Raw genomic sequence first — 18,005 nt, forward strand, 5'->3', positions numbered from 1 at the left:
GGGCACTTGGGGCGACTCTCTGCAGTCCACACTGTGGCATCCGTTATGGGCTCACAGTCTTCCTGCAGAGACCGTTGTAATGGCAACCATGTAATGCAATGGGATAATTTTTTTTTTTTCTTTTGAGACAGAGTTTTCGCTCTTGTTGCCCAGGCTGGAGTGCAGTGGTGCGGTCTTGGCTCACTGCAACCTCCACCTCCTGGGTTGAAGCGATTCTCCTGCCTCAGACTCCCAAGTAGTTGGGATTACAGGCGTCTGCCACCATGCCTGGCTACTTTTTGTGTATTTTTAGTAGAGACGGGGTTTCACCATGTTCACCAGGCTGGTCTCAAACTCCTGACCTCAGGTGATCCACCTGCCTCGGCCTCCCAAAGTGCTGGGATTACAGGTGTGAACTACTGTGCCCAGCTGCAATTGCCTTCTAATGTAATTGGAATTCATTTGCCCAATAAATATTTAATGCCTGAAATGTCCTAGGTACTGTTCTAAATTCTTATTGGTCAAAAACAAACAAACAAATAAAAACTGACGAATATCTCTGCTCTTTTGTAGCTTCCATTTATAGTTACCAACAGGTTATGACCCCAAAGATTTTGTCTGGGGAACCAGCGATGGCATTCTATGACCTAGATATTAAAGAAGGATAAGTAGGAAACTACCAAACATAGAAAACAGTGGAATGCTTCAAGCCTGAGGGATTACATATAAAAAGATAAAGAGGGTTGAAAAGGTTGGCTAGGAGTCTTCGGTTAAGAGTTTGATGGGAAGCTGGGTAAGAAGGTGGGGTGGGGTCAGACTGGGAAGATATTGTGTATGATCTCATTAATCAATTGGTTCTTTCTTAGCTGTACTGTTTAGTGCTGTGCTGCATATCGTTTTATTCTGTTCTTTAGTCGTGTTTGGGGTATGCTGTATCTCTCTCCCCCAAAGACTGAAAACCCTTTGAGGACAGGGATTGTCACACCTTTTTAAGTTTATTACTATTATTATTATTATTATTATTATTATTTTACAGGGCAGGGCACATATTGAGTTATAAATAGATGTGGAATTAAATTTAAATTTTCAGTCCCCTCTCCCCTTCATTCCTATTGTAGATACACACACAGACAATTTGCCTCTGTTTTCATTGAACTTCCACAAAATCTTGGCTCAAAGAATATGCAGGAAGCAGAAAAAGAAAGGAGCTGTGGGTTCTGAGAAAGCAACTTCTTTTCTGCTGCTTTATGTTTTATTAACACTTAATGGATTAATATTTATATGTCCAGTTCATTTTGCCCCATCGGTGGGTTTCAGAAAACCCTACGATGCTTAACTTAGAAACATGAATTCTGCCAAGTGAAGCTACCCTCAATGACTCTGGTTGGCTACAAGAGCAATAATCCCTTCTACGTACTTTATTGTTCTTCTACTTTGACATTTACACACCCAGGAGGCTTCTGAACCTCCAAGAAGTAGGGAAACACCATTTGTACTTCAGATAGGGGACCTCCTTCTCTACACTGCTCTGTTCCTTTTCTGTTTTTCATCAGGGAGAAAAGCGGAAAGAAATCGTAGCAGACTTTCTTCATTTTATTATGGCTAGGATTTTAAAGAAACACAAAAAGAGCTACAGTGTAGTTTTGTTTTATTTTTAGGGAAATAGGGGCCTTTATTTTATCTAGTCAGGAAAAGTTTGACTGACTCCATGTGTCCATGTGAATGGACATGCATATACTTGTTTCAGAGAGGGTAAATCATTGTCTTTGTTGTCATGTACTTATTTCAATAATTCTGCTGTGACTTAAAATGTACTTTTGACAGCATCCTCCACATTTACTCCCAAGCCAATATACCTGCCACATTATTTGTATCAATACCTTTTTAAACCTAGAATTTCTATTTGCCAAGTTGCTATTTTGTTCTGTCGACTGGACTCCAAATCACATGGAATTATTTAAAAGGCTAAAAGTTCACTTTCAAAATATGAATATTTACCCTCACTGGGGATATTTAAAACAATGTGTTAGGACTTTCTGGATGGCAATAGGGACATGTATATGTTTGTGTGTGCCTGTGGTTACTTTAGCATTTGTACATATGTACTACTATGCAATATTCATTTTCCTGACAGTGACTATGGGTATGAGAGACATGGGGAGAGCCAGTGTGTCCCAGCTTTCTGGTACAATCCAGCATCCCCATCAAAGGACTGCAGCCTTGGTCAAAGCTACCTTAACAGCACTGGGTAAGTAAAACACCTTCAGGAACTCAGCTCACTTGTTTTCCTGTTTCTCTAAACTAGGACCGAAGGACATGCATTGCTATTGAATACAATGGAGTGAAGATAGAGTCTGTTTATAACAAATGGCATTTGAGGGGAAGTGAGGAGTTCTTTAGCTTACTTATTTGGGGAGCATCAGAAGAGATTTCTGATCAATCAGATTTCAATACCTTTGGATATTTACTTATGATAGACCATAGTTATTGTTTTAGTTAATCCTTCTCTTCTGGAAGGACATGTAGCTTATTCCTTGACACTCAAGTGAATTAAATTAATACAAGTAATGTGCAGATATTACAGTACTTTCTAGTGAAAGATGAACTGAAACTCTCTGACACTGATGCTGAAAACTTAAAATGAAAATTCCAAAGTTCCATTCTAGGAATTCCTGGAATAAAAATGTCAAGGTTGCTTTTCAGGAATTCTCAAATTACATGCATGTTTATCTCTTTGTTCATGTATCAGTTACTCTTTCAGATGCTTGAAAAACATTTTCTTGAAGATTTGTTGTCTTTCCCTTTCCTTTGCTGTCTCTATAACCAAGAACAGATTTGGCAAGTGGATGGGTGGTCTAAGACAGCACCTCTCAAATGTTAATGTGCCCATCAATCACCTGGGGATCTTATTAAAATGCGGTTTCTGATTTGGGAGATCTGGGATGGGGGTGAAATTCTTCTTTTCTGTGAGCTCCCATGTGATGTCGATATTGCTGGTCCCTGGACCACTCTTTGAGTAGCAAGGGACTGAGTTTTTCTGGATGCCAGTCTTAACTCTCCCAGTGGATCTTCTGTCATCTCAGTCAAGTTATTCATCTTGATGCTTTTGCCATAGTTAGTTGTAACATAGTGTTGGTACTATCTACCTAACTGATGTCAACAAAGGAAAAAATATGATGAAAAAGAAGTGCCGACTGGTCTGAGATACTCTGAAATGCATGCCAACTATTTAGTGCTGGGAGGGCTATTCCTGGAGCCTGAGCTAAGACTCAAGAATCTTTGCTGTTATTTAATTGTACAAGTATAGTTTAGGGACTTAAGGCATTCAAATTGCAGATCCTACAGCATGAACTTAAAGAGATTGTGGTGTCAGAGAACAAAGTGCCAGGAAGTTTGAGGAAAGGGAGTATTATGGGCACAAGTGATTAGTTGGGCCACCAAATTCCCAGCGAGGGCCTAGGCTGAATGTGATTGCAGGTTAAAACAGAATTATAAAAGAATTGAATTAAAACATTTCATAGGATCATGTGACATGTGTAGGTACACCACATTTTAAGCAACTTAGGTATGCCAAAATCCCAAATAGCTAACAAAATAATTCAGGAGAATGAAAGGGAATGGCAATTAAAAAAAAAAAAAAGAAAGCAAATATGCTACAGATGTTGACCAATACCTCCAGATTGTGTAAATGTTGGCTTATGTTTACAAATCATCAACCAGCTTGAGTTAATGGCCAACTGAACTTGAAAAAGAAGAGTAGATGATATCAAGTTTGTGTTAGGACATGGTACCCACTGAAATAGCTATCATCAGTAAAAACTGAGTATCTTGTAACTATACATCCTGAGAAAGTATAAATTGATTACAAATCTTGACTGTCTAGACCAGTGATGACCAAATTAACTATAATGTGAGGCATATATGTAATTTTAGATTTTCTAGTAACCACATTAAAAATGTAAAAAATAAGGTGATATTAATTTTAATAATGTTTTCTTTAACCCAAAATTTCAAAAATATTATCATTTCAGCTGTCACACCAATGACATTTCAAGTGCTCAGTAGCCACAAGGTGAGCTACCATATTGGCTACCATATGGACAAGTGGTGCTGTGTTAACCAGAATAACTTTAGACCCATTATAAGCTCAGTTGACAAAAATGATGTATATATGCAAGATATCATATCATAATTTGATCTAAGACAATAATGACATACAACATTTGCTTAATATCCCCTGGGATCTCTGAATGGAGGTGTAATTCAGCAGTGGGGTGGCTGAGGGGATCTAGGGAAAATGTCAGGTATGATGGAAGACTAGTATCATTCAAAAAGAATTATAAATTTCTCTGTTTTTGAAACCATCATAGGAAGGCAAAATAGATGGATTTGTTAATTATTCTTGACATAGTGAGTGAAAGAAGACAAAATGTAATGAGCATGTAATGGTGATGATGATGGTGATAATAATGCTGCTGGTGATGATGGTGGTGATGGTCATAGTGGTGGTATGTTTCTTTCACGTGGTTTTACCAGAACATTTGTATGTTCAGTGCAGCCTTATAGATGGTCATGTGCCTGGAAATATGCCCATCATGCAGATCAGGGTTGTAGGAAAGCTCTTGGCTTGACTTCATGTGCTGGGGTTGGTGGGCAAGGAAGATGACATGGTGTCATTGTACATAATGATGTCCTTGTCACAGAAGGTCATAGTGCTTTGTCAGGTGATTTTCCCATGCCTACCTCTTCTATAAGATAATTTTACATAGTGGCATAGTGAGATTGAATAGGAGTTTCAAATTTGTGTTTCTAATCTGCTGTTTATGCTGAGTGAGAAATGAAATATTAGCAAGGAGAAAATAAAGTGTGCTCTGAAATAGCCCAGTGGCTCCACAGCAAGGGCTATTAGGCATTAGGGGAAGAAATGATGCCCTGGAGGAATAGGGAAGATAGGTAGCAGCCTTCTGATTAATCAGAGTTAGAAAAAGTTTGATGTTCTACCTGCTTTCTGGTACAGAGAAAGCTGGAGATGGCCTCTGGGAGATAGAAACAGGTTTGTCCCTCACAAGTAGAAGCACCTGCTTTTCCCATTTCCCTAGTCCAATGAGTCTGCCTCCTCTTTTGTTGTGTGTGAGTCAGACATTGATTTTTCTTGTCTGGTTTAGACACTGATCCAATCTGTGGCTCACCAGGTAGGATCAATAATAATGTTTAAGGAGCTACTCTTCCCAAGATGGAGGGATAGCAGGTCCTCAGCATTTGTTCAGCTTCATAAATGTCTGTCTGTCTTCTTTGAGACTTGGTTTCTAGGGGCCGCTGTGTGAAGCACCTGTTTTGCTCTTGCTCTCTTACATTCCCTTTATCATACACACACACACACACACACACACACACAACAGCAACAACACACTCGACACAAACCACTATCAATTGTCAATTCTACTTAGGTATCGGCGGATTGTGTCCAACAACTGCACAGATGGGCTAAGAGAGAAGTACACCGCCAAGGCCCAGATGTGCCCTGGAAAAGCCCCTCGGGGCCTCCATGTGGTGACGACCGATGGGCGCCTGGTGGCAGAGCAGGGACACAATGCAACTTTCATCATCCTCATGGAGGAGGTAGGTGCTCGACTGGTTCTCTGAGGTCGGAACTCCCAACCAGACCATTCCCAGAATGGAAAAAGAAGATCTTACATTCCCAGAGACCCCTGCACCATAGTCAATGGTGAGAAGCTGAAACTTCTGGAAAGAAGACAGACAAGGGTGAAAGAGGGCTTGGGGTGTTTACTGACCTTTCTCCCTTTATCCCACAATAAAGACCCAGTCTGCAGTGGGAGCCCGCTTGCCTCTGGAGCATGCAGTTGTGGATATATTCTTCAGGGTCTCCATTAAAGTCTGCTTTGCTGAGAGAATATTTATTACCATAAGACCATAAACTGTAAACTTGGCCAGAGGAAGGAAATTTGAATTTTATCTGTTGCTTTTAGGAGCCTCTTTTGCTTTATTCTAACCCTTAATCCCACTGATTAGAAAAGCCCACGAAGCTTTCACAAGGTTTTGAAAGTATGAGCGTGAGGGTGGGGAAGATTATTGAAATCCTTTAAAGTTATCTTTATAAAGAGTGTGGTATTAGTTACTTTTCTATCAGCTAGATGCTGTATTCTTTTGCTTTTTTAGTGTCTTCTGAAATCTGGGCAGTAAAATCAGACTGCATACCTTGATTCCAGTATGGGAATATCTCTGTTGTCTGCTTCTTTTATAAGCTGTTGAATTGCTTACTATACTAAGGCATTTAAGGCACTCTTTGCTGAGTGGTGGAGCAGGAAGGCTTGCCTGATTGACACAGCCCTCTAAATTTATATGCAAATTGCTCTGTGCTCTTGAGATCTTGGAAAGAGGGCAAAACAGGCCAGGAGTCTTTTTTTCACAAGTATGAGCACTTCAGAAACCTTTAAAGTCAGGAGCACACTGGACAGGGTGGTGAAGGTTCCTTATCCTGGGTGACAGATTTCTCAGCCTTCACTTATAGCAGGTGCTTGAATTAAAGGACTTTAAGATTCAGAGGAGGTCATTATCACATTTCCACTAGGGAGTTTCCAGGACCACAGCTATAAAAACCTTCTCTTGAATGGATGTGAAGAGTCACGATCTTATCAATTTGAATTGCCTCCAGTTCATTTCCACTTTAATTTATATTCATAAACTCAAGGATAGTTGACATTGTGTGGGGGGCAAGAGAGCACCTATCAATATTTCATTCACATCTGGGCTGCCATGGGGGAAGAGATGGAAAGTGAAACTGTGATCAGTGCACATTCACTGGGCAGAAGGATTGGCTCATAATTCCAAAATGATGTATTTCTCTATTCTATCATTCATCTTCATATATGAACAGAGCAATGATATTCTTCTTCATATAGGATCTTTGTTTTGTGGTCAAGTGCATTGTGTTGATCCAAAGTGTTGGCCCAATGTGATGGTGGTAGGGTGGGGACCAAGAAGAATGGGGTTCAACATAGGCCCTTAAGAAGCTAAATGTTGGCTTTGGGTGGTGAGATGCATTCACCTGAATCATTGGCATGATGTTACCAGGTAGTATACAGAGAGCTCTTGGCTTTCCAAGAGATAGAGATATCTGTGAGCTGGGATGATCTGAAAAGGCTTCAGGGAAGAGGAGGCTTAGGTAGATTTAGGGAAGTCCAAGGATAACAGAACAAGGGTATAATTTTGGGTGATATGCAGTATTCATCTGTAGAATGGGAATCGCCATCCTATCCCTGCTGTTATTTTGCAGATGGTGTTATATAATATGTATTAAGTGAGTAGCATAATTCTTGTAACATAGCAAATACTCAAAATAGGAACAATTACAACTGCATGGCAACTGAAGGCATTATTGAAACCAGACTGGGTCTGGAACCTGGTCTTCCTGTACTCACTATGAAACTTTGGTCTAACTACTTATTTTTGTCCCCACACAAATGGGGACAAAATACTTTCTACAATATGGAATTATGAAGAGGGTACTTGCTTGGCACTAATAAAAGAACCTCTGTAACTATTTGCTGCTACTATAACTGCAATTATTATTACGACACAGAAGGAGAATTAAACTATGTATGTGAGGGAGTCAGTGAAACCTTGGCTTCCCTTCAGAACTTTATAGAGGGTCTACCTTGCCCACTATTGCCAGTGTCATACCAACTCAGGTTGCCCTAAGCTTAGGCGATGAAGACAATAGGTCCATAGTGCCTGCCCATAGTGCCCTGTGGATCAGATGGGAGTGTGATCATTGTGTTGCAGGTGTTTCAGCCCCTTGAGAAAGACTATGGGTCATCAGAAGTTGATGCTGAAGCAACAGGAGGAAGCGTCAGATAGGAGTATGGCTGGACCACGTAAATTGACCCATCTGCTATGCCGTCTTGCAGGGTGATCTCCAAAGGACAAACATCCAGCTTGACTTTGGGGATGGGATTGCTGTGTCCTACGCAAACTTCAGCCCCATCGAGGACGGCATCAAGCACGTGTATAAGAGTGCAGGGATCTTCCAGGTGACAGCCTATGCAGAGAACAACCTTGGCTCAGATACAGCTGTCCTCTTCCTGCATGTGGTTTGTAAGTAGCAGGCACCAGCCCCTTTTTCTCTTTATTCCCAGTTGGCAACTAGTTCTGTTCAGACTTCCTAAAATTCAGAGCTGAGACCAGGTTCACTATGACTACTACAATTACCCAAACCAAATGGTGGAGATATGTACTCATTTGTGTTTCTGAGTTTTATGATACGGAAATAGATTGATTATTTTGAAGTTTGGATAACATATTACCAACTGGGCCCTCCTTTTCAGCACCACTCTGCTCTGATATAAATGTGTGCATGCATACACATTCAGGTAAAAGTCTCCTCTCTTCCTTTTGGAGAATCCTCAAAATGAAAAAGAAACAAGCCATCTGGTTGATAGTCTCAGGCTCATTCTCAATCTATCATGAATGAAGAATGCAAAAATCAAAGTCAACTGTTATTTGTGTTGTAAGAGCCAAAGAAGGATTAAATAAACACGTTTGGATATTTTTAATGTAGAACTAAACACACACACAAAACTAATTTTTACATAAAAGGTTACTGCAAATTCATTCGGTTTTGACAATTCTAAGAACTGTCCAAAAATATTTTGTTGTCCTAGAATCTATTTCATTGCTATTGGCTGTTGCTTGGCACAAACCAAAAGAACAGTTGGTGTTCCAAAATATTTCTTTTGTGCTGGATGCATTTTGTGTATTGTCTATTCTAGAATTTGATGCATGTAAACTGAAACTTTAATATTGTGATTTTAGAATGTCAGGTCAAAGAAATGTTGTAATGGGACTGGGATTGGTTTCCCACATGTGTATCAGTGATATTCTTGAGTCTAAGGACTTCCATGGTTCTTACTTTCATACCCCACAATAATTTCTAGGTAATATGCTACATATGGTGAAATTTTAAGTTCTGAAAGAGTCTAAGTGAAAACAAGGAGTACCCTCCTATTAACAACTCAGTGATGGCATCAACTCTATCATATAAACAACCTATACCTAAGAGCTTCCTGGCAAACAGTAAGCTAGCTAGTCTCCTAGCTCTCTGGTCAAAATGCCAGTAAAGGGACCAAAAGTGATAAGGGATGTGTGTGAGAGGAGACCTGGATTATGTAGCTCAATCATGTCCCTAAAAATGACAGGCTACATGGCCATGAGATAAATGATTTTATCTCTGGATCTCCTGAACTCCAGTTTTAAAATGACTTAATTCTGACTGCTACTTTGCCTCATGGGGCTTTTGTAATAGTAAACACACACAAAAAAATCCGATCATTCACTAATTAATTTAACAAAAATTTGTTGAAGTCTTAAAATATGGAAGGCACTCTGCTAGGCACTAGGAGGTAGCAATGCAGATATGGCCCTCCTCTTACAGAGTTTCCATTCTGGTGGGAAAGTGGGGTGCTGCTACAAATGAGCCATAAACAGGCAAAGTGAGAACCACATCACATCAACTACAACCATTCTGTGCCAGAAGCACCAGGTCAGAAACCCAGGTGGGTGGTGTGCATGGTGTTCATGAGCCCAGGATTTGGAACAAGGGAGATCTGTGCTTGAATTCCGATCACATTCCTTTGTTAAATGTCTACTATTGGTCAATGTTCTTAGGCTTTATAAACCTCCAATTTCTTATCTTCAATGCTGGCTGGGCGCAGTGGCTCACACCTGTGATCCCAGCACTTTGGGAGGCCAAGGCAGGCAGATCAAGGAGTCAGGAGATTGAGACCGTCTTGGCTAACATGGTGAAACCCGTCTCTACTGAAAATACACAAAATTAGCCGGGCGCCACTGCACTCCAGCCTGGGAGACAGAGAGAGACTGTCTCAAAAAAAAAAAAAAAAAAAAAAAAAAAAAAACACCTTATCTTCAGTGCTTAGCTAAAAGGGAGGCTGTGAGAATGTGAGAATCAAGCTGGATGAGGTGTGCATGTGTTTGGTATCCCCAAGACCACCACCAGGTTTGGTGATTCACTAGGCAGACCCACAAGGCTCAGCTAAAGTTTCACTCATGACGATGATTCATTACAGCGAAAGGGTACAAAACAAAATCCTCAAAGGGAAAAGACTCAGAGGGCAAAGTCTGGAGGAAACGAGGCAGAAGCTTCCGTGAGTTTTCTCCCTACAAAGTCACACAGGACACTCCTTTATCCAGCAATGAGTTGTAACATGTATAAAAAGACTGTCTAAAACAGAATCTCATTAGAGACTCAGTGCCTAGAGTTTTTAATGGGGGCCAGTCATGTAGGTACCCTCTGCCTGGCATGTAACAAAACTCCAGATTCCCAATGGAAAGCATTGGGAATAAACCATACTGTTTGCAAGAACAGTTTAGGCAGGGTGAACCACTCTTATCAGTTAATGGTTGACTGGAAACACTCCCAGAGCCATCTTCCCAGCTACCAGCCAGGGGCCAACTTGCAAGCAGACCTTCCTCAGGACAGCAATTTCAGGTCCATGTTATTTTTTGGCACAGTGTGCGGAATGCTGCCTATCACTCAGCTTGGTGCATGATAAATTAGAGTATTTACTAAGTACTTCCTATTAACTTCGTACCTGACATTTTTGCCGCATTTAAAAATGAAGACAAAGAAGGAAAATGAACTTCACATTTCTCTGTTCCAAGGACTTGCCCCACCCACATTTCTGATTCTGCCAAGAGTAGGCCTTGCCTTCAGGGTGTGACAACCAATGTATCTTACTGGCAAAAAACACAACAGCAAGGAACAGGTTTATACCGTGGCTTATGTGCATGAGGGAGGAAATGTTCCTTGAAACTTTTATTGTGCTCATAATTCCCTCCAAATCAATCATGGCTGCATTTTCCAGACAGTTTTTATTGTGGAGACTGCTCTTGGCCTTATCTTGGGCCATTAGCTAACAAACGTAGTTGTTAGCTGCCCATAATAACCAATCTCGCACAGATTATTAGATTTTTATCAAAAGGGGTACTATTTGACAGTGAGGAATTTAGAAGTTTGCACTGTTTCTTCCTCTGCTCAGCTGTCATCTCTTCTCATTGATCCTTCGTTTGTCTCCACATCAAAGCCCAGGGCTCCTGGCTCAGAATCTTTGCCTAAAAAAAACTGCTGTATGGTAGTGTTCCTTAGGATTATTTTTAACCAAACATGCTTGTCCTGAAGCGGAATAAATGCAACCATGAGTGATGGTCTTCCAAGTCGTAAACGCCATATCCTTTTTGTGTTTGGCATGAGTTTATGGAGAAGGGGTTCTCCTTTTATCTTCTTGGATATCAGAGGACCTGACACTGTCAGGTCCCACTGAGCCAAGACCCCCAAGTGACAGAAAGCCAAGAAGAAACTCAAGGCCATGAACCACAGCTGCATCATTGCTTAACTGTGGAAGATCCCAGGGTTCCCATGAGGTGTGTTGGGGAATAGGTTTCATGCTTTCTGGAGGATAACAGTGAGAACAGAAGCAGTGACTTTGAGGGTAAAAAGGTCCCCTAAAGGGGCCCCTTTCCTATCAGGAGAAAAATGAGAGATTTGAATCTGGGCATGGAGAAGGAAGTTTTTCATCTCCCTCCTTGGAAGTGGACTAGCCAGAATCCCCTCCCCACAGCCTCTTTCTCTTCCCCCATTGATCAATAAAACACAAACTGTAAAGAGACATAAATTAGGTAAACTCCTAAAAATGAGTAAATAAAGCAATGAAATTATCCATTATTTTCTCCCATCTTGTGCCTTTTTTGCTCCCATGAACAAACAAATCATACAAAAATAATAACAAAAAAATTCTTATTTAAAATAAGTCATCCTTCAACCAAACGTGTGTCTGAATTGACAAAGTTGAAAGTGTTTGCTAAGAGAAATCTTGAGATGCCATATGTCTGGGGTCAAGGCAGAGAACTTTAGGCAGAAAGCATTCTCAGGCTGTAGATACTCTTCCTTTTAAGTATTCAGTTTTATTTTATTTTTAATTGTTGTGGGTACATAGTCGGTATATATATTTATGGGGTACATGAGATGTTTTGATACAGGTATGCAATGTGAAATAAGCACATCATGGAAACTAGGGCATCCATCCCCCTCAAGCATTTATCCTTTGCTCATACACTGGCCTGGCTGGTCTCCCCACCCAAATAGCAGTCGCTGTCCAAACACTTTCCCCTTCAATATAAAATTACCTGTGACACAGAATATGTCCAATTAGACTCAGGAGAATGCTCACTGAAGTCCTTAGAGGGACTTCTACCCAATGACAGACAGAAACAGTGATGGCAGTGGTGGTGGTGGGCAGTAATGGTAGAAATCATGACATTCTTTCATTAATTATTGGTACTTTAAACAACCATGTAACAATTTCATATGTTCTTATTACTATAAGGAAGGCAGAGCAAATGTTGTCCTTATTTTTAGAACAAGGTAATAGTCTGTGTAGGATTAAGACTCATAAGATAAAGGAAAAAATCGTGTAAGTACATTTGTGCCAGAGTTGAAATGAGAAGCATCCCTTTGAACTGACTTGTCTCCAGAATTACCAGGGAAGCAAATAAGGATGGCTAGATGGCCTGAAAAATGCTCCACCAATAAGAAGAATTCAAGCCATCCAGGCTGAAGAGATGTCTTTGCTACAGTTGTGGCTTAAGAACTTCATATAGAAGTCTCTTCAGTTACTTGTTCTCATCAAATTGATGATGGTGGAAACCAAGGAAATGTGCTCTGACATAGTAGGAAGAGAATTAAAATATTTTATTTGGATTTGGGTATGTAGGAAGGATTAAAGAAGAGAAAGAAGGAGGGAGGAAGACAAAGATAGAAAGGAAAGTAAGGAAAGGAGTTAGGAAAGGAGGGAAAAAGGAAGAAAAAATCTTGCAGTGTTAAAAAATTATGTACCTCTCAGATGCAACACTGATACATTACTGCCCACACCCCCCTTTTTTTTTAAATTAAGATGAAGTTTTGCTCTTGTCACCCAGGCTGGAGTGCAGTGGTGCGATTTCGGCTCACTGCATCCTCCACCTCCTGGATTCAAGTGATTCTCCTGCTTCAGCCTCCCGAGTAGCTGGGATTACAAGCACCTGCCACCATGCCCAACTAATTTTTGTATTTTTAAGAGAGATGGGGTTTCACCATGTTGGCCAGGCTGGTCTCAAACTCCTGATCTCAGGTGATCCACCCAAAGTGCTGGGATTACAGGTGTGAGCCACTGCACCGGCCCACATTAACAGTTTTTCATCAGCTTTGTCCTCTTCTCATTTTAGTTTGGAAACTAAAATCCTCATTTATTGCCTAGGGTGTGTTCATGTATATTATTCTACTTGCTAGTTTAGAATATCATGCTGCTTTTATCAGTTTTCTGAGGGAAAAAATGAGAAACTTGGTTACCTTTCTGCAAGCAGATTTTTTATTATTTGGTAACCTGACATTTGTGTCTCCTTTGATTTAGGGAGATATACTTTTCCCTTTTTGGAAAACAGCCTTGCCAGTTTCTGAATGACACCCAGTGTGTACTGCAGATGATGAGGCACAATGGCCGATTGTTGAAGGAGATGGAAACCCATTAACAATCAGGAATAATGGAAGAGCCCTCCACACAATGCGTTGACCCCAAATCACAATACAGGCTAATCATCAATAACAAAATAGACTGCTGTTTATCTTCCCAGTTATTGGCTAAGTGTCTAGTAAATCAGCTTTGTCCTTGTATTAGAGGTTCATAAGCATCTGTGGTTAGGCTTATCAGATGTAAATTTAGTTCAGATGCCACTCAAAAAATCTGAAACTTGATTTGAGTTCCCTATTATACCCAGTGCTTCATTTCAAGTGCATATGCACACCTCCCAATGTGTATGGTTTTCTGAACCTTCCTTTATTACAGGGGATGCTAACAGAAATTAAGGTTAAGAATCTAGGGGTATAATACAGTTTGCCCACATCCAGAAATATAAACACTGTCATTTTTTTCTGTTTCCTTAGGTCCTGTGGAGCATGTTCATCTCCGAGTTCCATTTGTTGCCATAAGAAATAAGGAGGTCAACATCAGTGCAGTCGTGTGGCCCAGTCAGCTGGGGACCCTTACCTATTTCTGGTGGTTCGGCAATAGCACAAAGGTTCGGCCCTTTCTGATTCGTGTCAAATTAGATCTGTACTGAATGTTCCTATGTTCCTGCTTTTATGTGTCTATTGAGGGGGCACTGAGAATTCAGGCAATAAGAGGTACTTAATAAACCTGTGAGCCCACAAAATTGAATAAAACCTACCTCTTCACACCAAGTTCATTACTTTATTAGGGAAGTTCAAATAATCCTGAGGAAGAAAAAGTACTTTGAGAAACTTTACGAACCTGCATGTTCTTGCTTCTCTAATCAATATTTCTAAAATTTCATTTGTTCCATTTTGCTTAATCTTGGCTTTGGACTGGTTATATAATGTCAAAGAAGTTACTTAGCATCTCTGAGATTAAGTAGCCCTATCTGTCTAGATAAAAGTAGGGCAGTCAAAATTAAGCAAGATAACACAGGTAAAGAATCCTTATCAATACTTACTAGATGTTCTAGAAATGCTAGCATTCTTTTTAGGCAAGTTACTGAGGTTGCCACATCTCAAAGAAAGGAACAAAAGAGGCCAGACTCTGGACTGGCCATATACTCCCTGCTTCCAGCCATGGTGATGGCAACACCTGTGTCAAGCATGACCACAATTGTATGATAGAAGCTGGGAACAATTTGACTGAGAATTCCTCAATTAAATTAATGTTCTTAATGTTCTTCTCTATTCCTATTTTATAAAGAACACTTCATTTTTGAGGAGTTGTAAGTTCACAGCAAAATCAACAGGTGGTACAGAGATTTTCCATATATCCCCTGCTTCTACACATGTATAGCCTCCTCCATTATCAACATCCCCCACCAGAGTGTTACATTTGTTGTAACAGATGAACTTACATTGATATATCATTATCACTCAGAGTCCATAGTTTGCTTTGGGATTCATTTATGGTTTTGTACATTCCATAGGTTTGGATAAATGTATAATGACATGAATCTACCACTATAGTATCAAAAAGAAGGGTTTCACTACCCCAAAAATGCTCTGTGCTCCACCTATTCATACCTGCCTCCTCCTTAATCCTTGGCAACCACTGATATTTTTTCTGTCTCTGTAGTTTTGCCTTTTCCAGAATGTCATATAGTTGGAATCATACAGTATGCACTGTTTTCGTATTGGCTTCCTTCACTAAGTAATATGCATTTAAGTTTGCTCCATGTCTTTTCATGTCTTGATAGCTCGTTTCTTTTCAGTGCTGAATAATATCCCATTGTCTGAATGTATCACAGTTTATTTATCTATTCACTCATTGAAGAGCATATTGGTTGCTTCTAAGTTTTGGCAATAATGAATAAAGCTGCTATAAACATTCATGGGCAAGTTTGGTGTGGACATAAGTTTTCAACTACTTTGGATAAATACTAAGAGCATGATTTCTGGATCTTATGGTAGCAATATGTTTCGTTTTGAAATAAACCACCAAGCTGTCTTCCAAACTGGTTGGACCATTTTGCATTTCCACCAGCAATGAATGAGAGTTCTTGTTGCTCCATATCCTCACTAGCATTTGGTGGTGTCATGTTCTGGATTTTGGTCATTCTAATAGCCGTGTCATGGTATCACATTTTTGTTTAAATTTGGATTTCCCAGATGACATATTATTTAGAGAAAGTTTTCATATGCTTATTTGCCAACTATATAACATCTTTGGTGAGTTGTCTATTAAGGTCTGTGGCCTATTTTTAAATCGGATTGTTCCATTATTTATTGAGTTTTAAGAATTCTTTGTGTATTATTGGATAATCTTTTATCAGATATGTCTTCTGCAAATATTTTCTTCCACTCTGTGGCTTATCTTTTCAATTTCTTGATAGTGTCTTTTGTAGACAAAGTTTTTAATTTTAAGGAAGTCCAGCTTATCAGTTCTTTTATTCATGAATCATGTCTTTGGTGTTGTATCTCAAATGACTTCACCAAACCCAACATCATTCATGTTTTCTCCTATGTTGTCGTCTAGGAGTTTTATAGTTTTGAGTTTTACATTTAGATCTATGATCCATTTTGAGATCATTTTTTAAAGGCATAAGGTTTATACCTAGATTCTTTTTTTTTTTTATGTGGATGTCCAGTTGTTCAAGCACCATTTGTTGAAAATACCATTTTTGCTCCATTGTATTAACTTTGCTCCTTTGCGAAAAATCAGTTGATTACACTTATGTGGATCTATTTCTGGGCTACTTATTTGGTTCCGTTGGTCTGTTTTCCTGTTTTTTTCCACCAGTACAACCTGTTTTGATTACTGTAAATTTATAATAGATCCTGAAGTTGAGTAGAGTCAATTCTTCAACTTTGTTCTCCTTCAATTTTATGTTAACTATTTTGAGTCATTTCCCTTGCCATATATAGTCTCAAATCACTTTGTCAATATCTACAAACTAACTTGCTAGGATTTTGACTGGCATTGGATTGCATCTGTAGATCAAATTGATAAGAACTGACATCTTCACGATGTTAAGTATTCCTATCCGTGAACATGGACTATCTATTTAGTTATTATTTGATTTCTTTCAACAGAGTTTTGTAGTTTTTCCTACATGGATCTCATACACATTTTATTAAATTTATACAGAAGTATTTCATTTTTGATGGTGCTAAAGTACAAGATATTGGGTATTTTATGTTTTTGTTTTAATTGATATGTAACACTACTGTTTTTTCTATGTTGATTTTGTATTCTGCAACTTTAGTGAATTTGTTGATCAGATTTAAGAGTTTGTTCATGGAGTCTCTAAGTTTTTCTAAATATACATCAGCAAAGAGGATCAATTTGACTCTTTCTTTTTAAATTTAGATGATCTTTTATTTTTTTTTTTTCTCTTGCCTGATTACTCTGGTTAAGACTTCCAGTCCTATATTGAATAGGAGTGGTGAAAATCGGCATCCTTATCTTCGTGTCCTAGGCTTTAAAGGAAAGGCTTTCCACTTTTCCTGATTCAGTATGATATTAACTATGGATTTGTCATATAGCCTTTACTACATTAAGGTACATTCCTTCTATGCTGGTTTGTTGAGACTTTTTATCATTGGCGATGTTAAATTTTATCAAATGCTTTTTCTGAATCTATTAACATGATAGTATGTGTTTTTGTCATTCACTCTATTGATGCAATGTATCACATTTATTGACTTGTGTATGTTAAATTATACTTGCATCCCTGGGGTAAATTCAACTTGATCTTGATGTATATTTTTTTCTGACATGCTGTTGAATTCAGTTTGTTAGTATTTCATTGAGAATTTTCGATTCTATATTCATCAAACCTATTGGCCCACAGTTTTCTTTTTTTGTTGAGTTCTTGTCTGGTTTAAGTATCAGGGTAATTCTGGTCTTGTAGAATGAGTTAGAGAGCATTCCCTCCTCTTAAATTTTTTGTAATAGTTTATGAAGAGTTTAAATTAGTTCATCTTTGAAAGTTTGATAGAATTCAGCAGTGAAGCCATCTGATCATAGACTTTTCTTTGTTCAGGAGACTTTTTATTACTTATTAAATCTCATTATTGGTTATTGGCCTGTACAGGCTTTCTATTTCTTCCTGATTCAATCTTGGTAGGTTGCATGTGTCTAGGAATTTATCCATTTTCTCTAGGTTTTTCAGTTTATTAGTGTATATAGTTGTTCATAATTGTCTCTAACGATCTTTTGTGTTTCTGTGGTATCAGTTGCAGTGCCTCCTTTTCCATTTCTGATTTTGAGTCTTTACTCTTTCTTGGTTAGTCTAGCAAGTGGTTTATTGATTTTGTTTATCTTTTCAAAAAAAAACACAACCTTTTGGTTTATTGATCTTTTGTATTATTTTTTAGTCTCTATTTTGTTTAGTTCTCCTCTGATCTTTATTATTTCTTATCTTCTACTAATTTGGGGTTTTATTTGTTCTTGCTTTTC

At 39.0% G+C, this 18,005-nt stretch overlaps 1 protein-coding gene across 1 annotated transcript in view; it reads left to right on the forward strand.

The window, feature by feature from the left end:
* SORCS3 (sortilin related VPS10 domain containing receptor 3) overlaps window positions 1-18,005 on the forward strand; it is a 612,976-nt gene that overhangs the window by 555,776 nt on the left and 39,195 nt on the right. The window contains exons 17-20 of the mRNA XM_050804899.1: window positions 2,114-2,227; window positions 5,427-5,598; window positions 7,908-8,094; window positions 13,991-14,124. Of these exons, the coding sequence (XP_050660856.1) occupies window positions 2,114-2,227; window positions 5,427-5,598; window positions 7,908-8,094; window positions 13,991-14,124 (607 nt within the window). The remainder of the gene's footprint in view (window positions 1-2,113; window positions 2,228-5,426; window positions 5,599-7,907; window positions 8,095-13,990; window positions 14,125-18,005) is intronic.

Source organism: Macaca thibetana, chromosome 9 (assembly GCF_024542745.1).
Source record: "Macaca thibetana thibetana isolate TM-01 chromosome 9, ASM2454274v1, whole genome shotgun sequence".
In the NCBI taxonomy this organism is placed as follows: domain Eukaryota; kingdom Metazoa; phylum Chordata; class Mammalia; order Primates; family Cercopithecidae; genus Macaca; species Macaca thibetana.